The sequence below is a fragment of the Leptidea sinapis genome, chromosome 18 (assembly GCF_905404315.1).
Source record: "Leptidea sinapis chromosome 18, ilLepSina1.1, whole genome shotgun sequence".
NCBI classification, from domain to species: domain Eukaryota; kingdom Metazoa; phylum Arthropoda; class Insecta; order Lepidoptera; family Pieridae; genus Leptidea; species Leptidea sinapis.
In genome coordinates, this window is record NC_066282.1 from 4,322,947 (window position 1) to 4,333,964 (window position 11,018).

The window sequence follows — 11,018 nt, forward strand, 5'->3', positions numbered from 1 at the left end:
AATTCTGAGTGGCACTACAATTGCGCTCGTCCCCTCGAGACATAAGATATTAAGTCTGTAATTTCAAGTTTAAAAATGGAATACAATAATTTAATATTTTGATATCGACTGCACCGCAAACCCAAACTTTGGTCAGACGTAACAGCGGTCAGCGGTATACCTGACCTGTACATATAGTGGTGATAACTCAGGATGGGTCTTGAAGGAATGACTCTTCAGATATAGGTAACTCCGAAAGGCATCTTCAAACACCTTAATTTTTTTTACCACCGAGTGGTTATAAATTTCTAAGCAAATACAGTGGACATGTGATCGGAGTCCCAGCCTTTAAATACGCATTTTCGTAACCATGTTGTATTATCCTGGAAAAATGGCATCAAAAGAGTATTCCCAAGTTGGGTCATGCGTGGAAGAAGGTTTTTTGAAAGCCGCACTTTGGAGGAAGCCACATATCAAATTAGTCTTAACAGTGCTGTTTTCAAGGAGCTTTCTTCCACGTACTACAAAGCTGTGCTTCTTTTGACGATACGACATGGGTTCCTTCAGAAAAAGCGCGTACATCTTCCTTAAAGGTCGGCAACGCTCCTGTAATTCCTCTGGTGTTGCAAGACAATGTGCGGCGTTGAACACTTAACACCAAGCGACTCCTACGCTCGTTTGTCCTTCTATTCCATAGAAAAATACAATAAAGTTTCCCGTCCAGGTGCTCCGATTGGCTGCAGTGGATGATCACAGATTGCTGAGTACAGGACTAGACCAAGTGACGGCGCTTTGGAGAGCTGATGACGGAGAGCTCATTGCACATCTAAAGTGAGTACTATTTCCAGAGCTGTGTGATTTTCAGAGCTTTTCCCCGTGTTTCTTTATAAGGGACGAGACGAACAGGATGTTCAGCTGTTGGTAATTCATACGCCTTGCCCATTATAATGCAGTGCTGCTCAGGATTCTTGAAATACCCAAATTTTTTCTGAGCGGCACTTCAATTGCGCTCGTCACCTTGAGACGTAAGATGTTAAGTCTTATTTGCCCAGTAATTTCACTAGCTACGGCGCACTTCAGGTGCTGGCACTGCATTGTAATAGACAGGGTCTCGTACGTTATTTTCATAATAAAAAAAACCTAAATGTTTACTCAAGGACTGATTTCAGCGTTTCGTTTGCTTTTCAGAGGCAGCACAGAACCCGTCCATTGTCTGTCTGTGTACAACAACGAGCTGATATCCGGTACCACCAACAACCGCATCGGAGTGCACACGTCACTAGACCAGGACGCCTCCTTCTCCAGCACCAAGTTGCGATCTGACACCTTCAAAGGAGTGCTCACGTGCATGTCTGTACTGCCGCTTAACAGACTGCTGCTGCTAGGGAGCGATAACGGAACCCTTAGCCTTCTCTGTTGATGCACCTTTTTTTATGACAATAAGGGACGATATAGGACGTTCTACTGATGGTAATTGAAACGCCCTACCAATAGTATTTATATATTATACCATATTGTGTCGCTTTTAAAAAAGTTTAATCAATATTTTATTTCATTAAAGTGGTAACAATATGGTATAATCAATACAGGATTTCTCTTAGACATGAACAATTGTTAAACTATTACTACCTTATCTCTATATATATATATATATAAGAGATTTCGTATATAGTCACTCATCACGATATCTCTGGAACCATTAGAGCTAAAGACTTGAAATTTGGTAGGAATATTCTTTTCACCGAGTAGAGGTGAGCTAAGAACGGAAATTCCATCCTCAAGTTTTTTTTTTATTATGAACAGAACAACGTCTGTCGGGTCAGCTAGTTCAACATATCTAACGAACTGAATAAAAATTTTACATTGCTGCTTATTGACCAAGAACATTTTAAACAGCTGGAGTATATGCGGCAATAGATTAGTTTCCTTTGAAATAAAAAAAATTCAACCAAACATTACAGGAGGAGGATGATTTGATAGTTAAGAACCCGTCAACTGTAAATAAAAATATATCTTGAAAATAGTTTAACATAACATAAGATTGTACTAACTTAATTTGTACCAAAATTTAAGAACTATACGGAACTCGAACCCGCGCCTCTCGGGTTTCGTCCGAGCGCTCTTACCAACTCATCCAACCGTCCGAGTGACGCATTGACCGCTAATTCTGGTATGCCTCCTACAACTCTCATAATTTGTATATTTAATCCCCGAAGTGGTGAATATCACTTAAAAATAACAATTTGTTTATAACATAAAAACTTTATATCTATTATAGTGACTCTGTACCTGGTTTTGTTTTGTACTTGCTCAAATTTTACCTTAATAATAACTATTTTGACTTAACGATCTCGAATTTATACTTAGGTATTGGTAAGTTGTACGAAATAATTGGTTTATATTGTTCTATAGTCTATACCAATTGCGTTGATATTGTGATAATGTCGGGTTCTTACATGTGTGGGTAGTTGCAACGGAAACTTGATCGCTAGAATAAGTGGCACGTAATATGCTGTACACAGGGTTGCCACCTTTTATTAGAACAAATAGAGTATATCTGATTTCAAAGGAGGTTAATAAAGAGTACTGACTACCGAAAAAGACTATCATTTATTTTATATTTGTAAAATGTTTTTTTTTTTTTTTACTTTTTGTTAACGTGTTAACAGATTTGTAATTGTATTTGTATCAGTATTAAAGTACGCCTAGATGATATCGAGTACAATATTCTATTTTAGAGTACGGTTGGCAACCCTAGTTGTACATGGCTGTAAACAATATGTTTGGAATAGTATCCCTTAGTTATCCTGTATGAATTGTACACAGTATACGCTTAAAATAGTCCATAACGATAGTAATGAGAAATTGTATTTTTGTTGCATTTATATTTGCAAAATTACGTTCATTAATTAAATTCATAACAATAATTGGCATTATAACAGATTTTTGATTTTTCATTTATTATATCGGTGCACGGTGAACTAATTTGGTCAGAGTAATGGCCTAGAAGTATAACTAAAGCTTTACTGTAACAGAACAAAAGTAAACATTTTTTTTATGAAAATAAGGGATGAGACGAGCCGGACGTTCAGCTGATGGTAATTGATACGCCCTGCCCATTACAATGCAGTGTCGCTCAGGATTCTTGAAAGACCCAAAAATTCTAGGCGGCACTACAACTGCGCTCGTCACCTTGAGACATAAGTTGTTAAGTCTCATTTGACCAGTAATTTCATATAAATAATATACCACGGTACCTGATCAGGCAAAGTAAGAACTTACTAAAGGTAAGTTACCTTATTATATTCGTCCTCGACTTTATAGCCTTTGGCAATAAGTGCGAGTAGAGTGTGCGTAAACAAATTTATCAATGTATTATTAGTCAAACGCTGATACGAACTGAGTACGATTTAAAACCAACCTTATTAGCGGGCAGCTAAAGTAGCTATTTCTTTAAAACGTGTTGCTAAGTGAAACTTCTGTTTTAGAACTGTTTATTCTGCGGTATCTTTTGTACATCTAAAGTGTTAATGAACGAATTTAGTCAAACCAAATATAGATTGTTTTTTTTTTTAATTAATGGTAGGGATGCGTATTTTACACCAGATTTATCTAAAATGCATTATAGTCACATTCCAACTTGTACGATATTATATGAAGTATATATGCATTAATTACTTTTGAGTATCTGTTTGATATATAGTAGGTACTATGTTATGTACTATCTATCAGTAAGGCTTTTTATTCCAGCATGTATAAAAAATATAAAGAAACTGATATCGTACATAGGGATATATCGTTAGGTAAAAAAAAAACAATTAAAAATAAATGTATACTACTTCAGTCCAGTTATTGAGCCAAATTATCTGAACGTGTACTAAATTGTTTAAAATATAATGATGTAAAATACATTAAACTTAGTATATGTAGAAGTATCAGCTATGTATTGTAAAATATATTTTTATGAGTAATATATTTTTAGAATTTAACTGTGTTTAATTTGCTAATTATATACCCGAGGTGTGTGTCTTTTTTAGGTAAATAATTTCAGTCTATTTTTAAATTGTGCAAGATTTATTCTTCGCTTTAAGTTTTTTTGACATTGTAATTGTAATGTAAATCAAGTTCTCAAAATATGAAATCTGAATATATTAAAACAAAAATTCTGATAAATTGATTACTTACAGTTTTTCAAAAGTTTTGTAGACCAAAACGTGCCTTGTATGATAATAGCTTTTCGCAACCGCCGAAACACGTCCAAGAATTAAATATTTTATTTTTATTTTTAATACATTTAGAATAATTTGATTGCCAGCTATCAGTTTAAGAATATACTCGAATTACACCCTGTTTATCGCCTTTTAATTTCAAATATTAAACGACCTAAACCTTATAATGACCTAATGTTCCGCTCCAAAATGGCGGTTCAGAATTACCTACATCTTCTTTTTCTCCCGTGGGTGGTTTCCTTGGCAATTTGACGTTATATGCCCCTGTTTTGCGTGCGAGGGTGGAGATGGTAGAGACTACCTCAACCAGCCAAGCACCCTTAGGAAGTCACGCAACTTCTTAAGGTTGCCGATTTCTTTCCGAAGAGCGCCCGGTGAGCCCAGGTGCTTCGCCCTATAGTTTGCCACCTCTCTGCACTCTAGCAGAGCATATGGGTATCTGTTTCTTCTGCCCCTAGACAGAATCTGCATAGGGGGCGTCTATGACATAGCTATAATTAAAAAACGGTAAATTAAAAAAGTAAAAACGCCGAGGATATTTATCTCAACTGTGTATAAGTACTTAACCAATAACATTTTATTAAAATTTAATTTAATTACTGATTTATCTCAAGAAAAGTGTTCTTTTAGTTTGTTTCAATAGTAAAATGTTTTATTTTTCATGAAACAAAAGTTTTTTATTCATTTTACTCTTATGGGGTGACGTGGCACCCCTGCTATGCGTGTTCATTTAAATTATGTTACCATCGCAGGGTTAATCATGGTAGGGAATAACATGGGCGTGCGTGCGGGACCTAATAATGTTACTGTATACAGGACATTGTTTTCGTCGTACTTCTGTTACCTTTTTGGCAGTTTCTGGAGCGAACTTAACTGTTCCCAAGCGACATGGAGGATGGAATTATTAGAGGGGTTTATTGAAGTTTTCTGTGTTTTTTTCTTCTTTGAGAACAAGGCGAAAACATGTGAACGCATCATGGAAAACATGAAATTGCAACTTTCAGTTAATAACATTCATGCCACTTTCGCCGCGCCCATCTACATCCAAAACAACGAGATTCCTCTAAATGAGCCAGATTCGGATATTATTTCAAACACGCAGAATATAAAATCTACAACAATCTCTATTCCTAATAAAACTGTAACAAGAAGTTTTCATAATTGCGAAAATGTCTCCTATGTTAATATAAGTTTTTAGTTGTTTAATTCTTAGATACTATATAATTTAGTTTTTACTCTATGTTTTATTAAATAATAATATTATACCAAAATATGAGGTGCCTTTGATTTCCTCATAATGGGTGATGAAAAGTAGAGTGTATAAAGAATCCGTTGCTACGCTCGAGATACTACTCTATCCTCCCTCACTTTGCTCTGGATTAAAAAAAGCACCCTCGCCGTAAAAATATTACTTTGCTCCCTCATGATATAATCTACTATTAAAATAATATAATATGAGAATGTGTGCTGCAATTATTAAAAATTATTTTCCAAAACAACTTAAATATAATTTGGCGGCAGCGACCGAGTAATGGATAATACTTATTTTTAATTAGTGTTATTAAAAAATCTGCATAAGATGCTCCCTGTAATTAAGTTTAGTTTGTATTCAAAGTTTCAAAGTAAGGTTTAAAATTATGATTTGGAGGCAACTTTGTGATTTTTTTCTATCAAGGAAATTCTTTGTTACCATGTTCTGCATAAGATAGTCGCTAGATGTACTTAATCCCGAACTTCAACATATTATATTCATTATAACGTGATTGATAATATTATAGAATTGTAGATACAACTCAAGATCTTGCTAAGCAATTTGACATACGGTGCGGCCTTAATTTTCGTCTGTATACTTTCTGGCAGAAAATTTTACTTTTTGCGTCATTCACTGTCAGTTCAACTAAAAGTCACTACTGGAATAGTAATATGTATTAATTTTATGATAATCGAGTAAATCGTAACCATTTGCAATGCCGCATCAATCACGACGTCGATCCAGTACCTCCCTGGCTCCAAGTCATCAGCACACTGGGCCTGAAGGCTCGCAACTAACTCTACTAAAGGAAGAAACACATACGGGGGACCATTTTCTTACCCCGGAGCAGCTTGAAATAGTCTTTAGAACCAACGTTATTACGGGTTTAAGTGACAGTTTCGCCGCAGAACTTTTGGAACATCATGGACCTAATCAGCTTAAGGAACTGCGAGGTAATAGTTACTGGAAAATATTTCGCCACAATCTATTTGGCTGGTTCCAATGCGTTCTTTGGTGTGGTGCTATACTTAATTTTATTGGATATTTCTTCTCTGAATCATTGGACACTGGTGGGGGTCATTCTGGGAAAGATTATCTATATCTCGGTTGCGTTATAACTGCCACTGTAGTTGGAACTGGCTTATTTGGCTTCTATCAAGAGGCAAAAAATATGGCTGTTATGAGTGGTTTCGAAAAATTAGTTCCACCCAATGCTACCGTTATCCGTGAAAGTACTAAAAAGATTATCCCAAACTCTAAAGTAGTCGTTGGAGATATTGTTGAAATGACAGGAGGTGAAGTTGTTCCTGCTGATGTGAGAATATTAACATGTACAAATTTCAAGACTGATATGTCATCTCTTACTGGTGAGTCAGAACCTATTCAACATCGCCCTGAATGCACAAATTCTAATCCACTAGAATCCAAGAATATGGTGTATTTTGGATGCCCAATCACTGAGGGGTCAGCCAGAGGTGTTGTTGTAGCCACAGGTGAAATGACACAAATAGGAAAGATAGCAGGGTTGGTTACAGGCTTAGAAAAAGATCAAACACCAATTGCTAAGGAAATAACTCATTTTATTAAGATTATTTGTTGCGTGGCATTCACATTTGGAATTATTTTCTTCATAATGGTTTTCATGATAGAGCGCAGCTGGTTATCAGCTTTACAATACATGCTGGGAATCATTCTAGCTAATGTACCAGAAGGACTCATAGTCACATTGACCGTTTGCATGACGTTGTCAGCAAATAACTTGAAGCAAAAAAATTGTCTAGCAAAAACATTACAAGCTGTTGAAACACTTGGTTCTACTTCTTGTATTTGCTCGGACAAAACAGGCACGTTGACTGAAAATCAAATGAGTGTATCTCATTTATATTCAAACTTTATAATTTATGATAAAATTGACCACGCTCATGTATCAGAAACATCCTATGCTACATTAAGTCTCGCCGCGTCGCTTAACCTTAGGGCCGAATTTACACATGACACTATTAACTTACCTATTGAAAAAAGAAAGATTATTGGAGATGCTTCGGAGTCAGCTATTTTGCGTTATATGGAAATTAATCGTTCAGCGACGCAAGCCAGAGAGAGTAACCCAAAAGAAGCCGAAATTCCATTCAGTTCCGCTTACAAATATCAAGTGACCATACATCGAATGAAATCTTCTCAAAGTTACTATTTGATTATGAAAGGTGCCCCAGAAATTGTGACAGAATATTGCACCTCAGTACTCAGTGATGAGGGTAACCAACCTATGACTCCTCAGGTAAAGAAGGAACTAAAGGAAACTTTTATTAAAATGGCCAATATGGGTGAACGAGTTATTGGCTACTGCGACTACAACCTACCGTTAAGTAATTATCCATTAGGTTACAAGTTCGATACCCAACAACGGAACTTTCCTCTGGAAAATTTAAGATTTATTGGTGCCATATCAATGATTGATCCTCCTAGACAAGATATTGACAAATCTATCAGTTTATGTCGACAGGCCGGAATAAAAGTAATTATGGTTACTGGTGACCATCCCGTTACTGCACTATCCATATCCAGACTATGTGGTACTATAACTCAGCCTACGGCTTATGATTATGCTTTTGAGCACCACATTGAACTATCGGATGTCCCTCAGCATATTAAGAGTCAATTTAAAGCAGCTGTAATCACCGGCGATGACTTGAGGAAAATGAGTGTTAATGATTTAATAGCAGCTCAAACGAAATATGATGAAATTACATTTGCAAGGACAAGTCCACAACAAAAACTGTTCATTGTAGAATCATACCAGTCTTTAGATCATGTTGTTGCAGTGACTGGTGATGGGGTTAATGATTCTCCAGCTTTGAAGAAGGCAGATATAGGCATTGCAATGGGACTAACAGGTACAGAAGTTTCCAAGCAAGCGGCTGACATGATTTTGTTAGATGATAATTTTGCATCTATTGTACTTGGTATTCAAGAAGGAAGACGTATTTTTGACAACCTAAAGAAAACAATAGCATACACCCTCACATCGAACACTCCAGAAATGTTGCCATTTGTTTTGTACGCTTGTTTTGGTATGCCTCTTCCGATGCCATTAATATTAATTTTAGTTATTAATGTTGGAACAGATCTCCTGCCTGCAATGAGTCTAGCGTATGAGACATCTGAGTCGGATATTATGTCTCAACCGCCCCGGAAACCGACTGACCATTTAGTGAATAGAGTATTGATATATATGGCGTACTTTCAAGTTGGATTGATTCAATTCTTTGCTGGAATGTATGCGTATTTTGTGGTATTTGCAGAAAGTGGATTTTATCCTTCGAGCATTATATTTGTTCGTCAGACATGGGAACGCACAACGGCGACAGTTGCAGATAGTCTCGGCCGCCAATGGTTTTACATAGATAGAAAGAGAGTTGAGAAAAGAGCGCAGACTGCATATTTCGTTGCGGTTTGTTGGACTCAGATTTCAGATGTTATTATTTGTAAGACTCGACGAATTTCTCTTCTTAAGAAAGGTATGCGTAACCATGTTCTCAATGTAAGTATTATAGTTGATCTAGCATTGGCACTACTGGTCACTTATCTGCCACTATGTCACGAGGTGTTTGGAACAGAGGCGATCGAGTGGTATGAGTTTTTCTTAGCTTTACCATTCTTTGTTTTAATGATCGCTGGTGATGAGTTAAGACGATTTTTGATTAGGCGTAATTATTCGAAGTTTATTGAAGATGAAACATACTATTAAGTTTCTGGTTTCAACGTTCATTAAGGTATATCAGCTTATTATTAGTTTTGTTATTTTACTAAAAGATAAGAATAATTCGTTTTGTTTATTAAATACAAAATATTTCTTTGATCGATATTTTATTTAGTGAATCTATTCTCAATAATATTTTTTAAGTTATAATTTTGCGAGAGGTATGCTAACACTCCTTTATGTCTATGTAATATGTATATGTTGCATTATGTAGTATATATTACATTATAGGCAGTGCAGCCGATATAAATACCATCTTTGAGCTGTAGAAGAGGTCTATTCACGCTATTTATATCTAGGTCCTAATAAATCATTAAGAGAAAAATTTAAAGAAATAAACATTTTAACTTTTGCATCTCAATAATATATTCTTTTTATTGTTATGTATGTTCAAAGGCACATAAGCGAATTTTCTAGAAACTGTGATAATCATAATGTTAACACCAGGTACAAACATAAACTTGTTATGTAGGCATAGGACTCGGCTAATTCTAATTAGTACTTACCTAAGTCTTTCGTTGGGCGATGTATATGCTTTTAACATATGATCCCAGAAATTGTATAAAAGAACGGTGTTACGAAATTCGAACGAATTTTTAAAAAACATTTATGCGGTAAAGATTACTATAACGTAAATGACTCCCTGATATAACAGATTGGGAATAAAGCGACCGCCCCCAGGTTATTTATTATTATTATTTTACTGTAAGTTCTAACTAGATTAAATTTTAACGAAATTTCATCAAAAATAAAAAGCCCGCTGTGTTTATTGCTCGCGTTCTTCTCAGGTCTGAGGCATACATTTTTGGATGAGTGGTAATTTTTTACGTTCAATAAGTTTTTTTTTAAATTCTTATCTTATTTAACAAGAAAGGTTGCATGTAATTAAATTGCTCTCGCGAAACAAGTATGTATTTGATATATACGGATTTATGGCGGGCTATTCACGTTGCAAAACTTAAATATCGCATCTAACTTTGTTTGTAAACCTGTCAAGATTGTTCTCAATCTAAATTAACTAATCAAGCTTACAATGCAGTTTCAACATATTTTATTCTTAATTATCTCAATGTTTTTCTTTGATTGGCTTTCCACATGGCTGCGTAGTGAGCCGTAGATATACAGGGCATCACAATATGGCTATATCATGGAGGAGAAGTACCTTAAATATTGTAGATGTAACATTTTACTGAAAGAAGACTTTATTTTAATTAAAAAAACAATTTAAATTGCATTCATTGATTTTTAAATAAATGGAACGGGAATCGATCCTGCTACATGAAAAAAATAACCTGGTGGCCACTACGATCCCCAGATCTAGCCCCATTAGATTTCTTTATAGGGTTACGTAAAAATTGTACTTTATAAGAACCGGCATGAAAGTTCATGAGTTACAAACGGAACTTAGACGTATTATTCTATATTTTCACCAAAACATGATCAAATTAGCGACAGGGAGTGAAATAATCAATAGGGTCGCACTATTGTAGTTAACAGAATGAGACTCAATTAGGGAGCATTTGATAAAATAAAATTAGTTTAGTTAAGATTAGTTTTGGAAATTCAAAAATTAGCCGCGGTTATTCAAACATAAGACTATATAGTCCATAAGTGTTTGAAAAAATATAATGTACTTATAGACTAGGTTTACAGTTGTAAGAAAAAAATAATAATTTACAATTTTTACTTTGTGATTATATAATAAAAGAAGATATTAAGCGTGACTTCAGATGGCTAAAATAACCTGTGGCGAGTCTCGCGTTTAAAATCGCACCGTGAATAGGCTGTTAACTTTATC

General features: G+C 35.3%; 2 protein-coding genes across 2 annotated transcripts in view; both read left to right on the forward strand.

The window, feature by feature from the left end:
- LOC126969368 (WD repeat-containing protein 81) overlaps positions 1-3,968 on the forward strand; it is a 36,324-nt gene extending 32,356 nt beyond the window's left edge. The window contains exons 18-19 of the mRNA XM_050814752.1: positions 704-810; positions 1,168-3,968. Coding sequence (XP_050670709.1) covers positions 704-810; positions 1,168-1,399 — 339 coding nt within the window. The 3' untranslated portion in view covers positions 1,400-3,968. The remainder of the gene's footprint in view (positions 1-703; positions 811-1,167) is intronic.
- Positions 3,969-6,124: 2,156 nt separating this feature from the next.
- Positions 6,125-9,228, forward strand: LOC126969404 (sodium/potassium-transporting ATPase subunit alpha-4-like). Its single transcript, XM_050814800.1, has one exon. It carries the CDS (start codon positions 6,176-6,178, stop codon positions 9,206-9,208), a length of 3,033 nt encoding a protein of 1,010 aa, XP_050670757.1. The 5' UTR covers positions 6,125-6,175; the 3' UTR covers positions 9,209-9,228.
- The last annotated feature ends 1,790 nt before the right edge of the window (positions 9,229-11,018 follow it).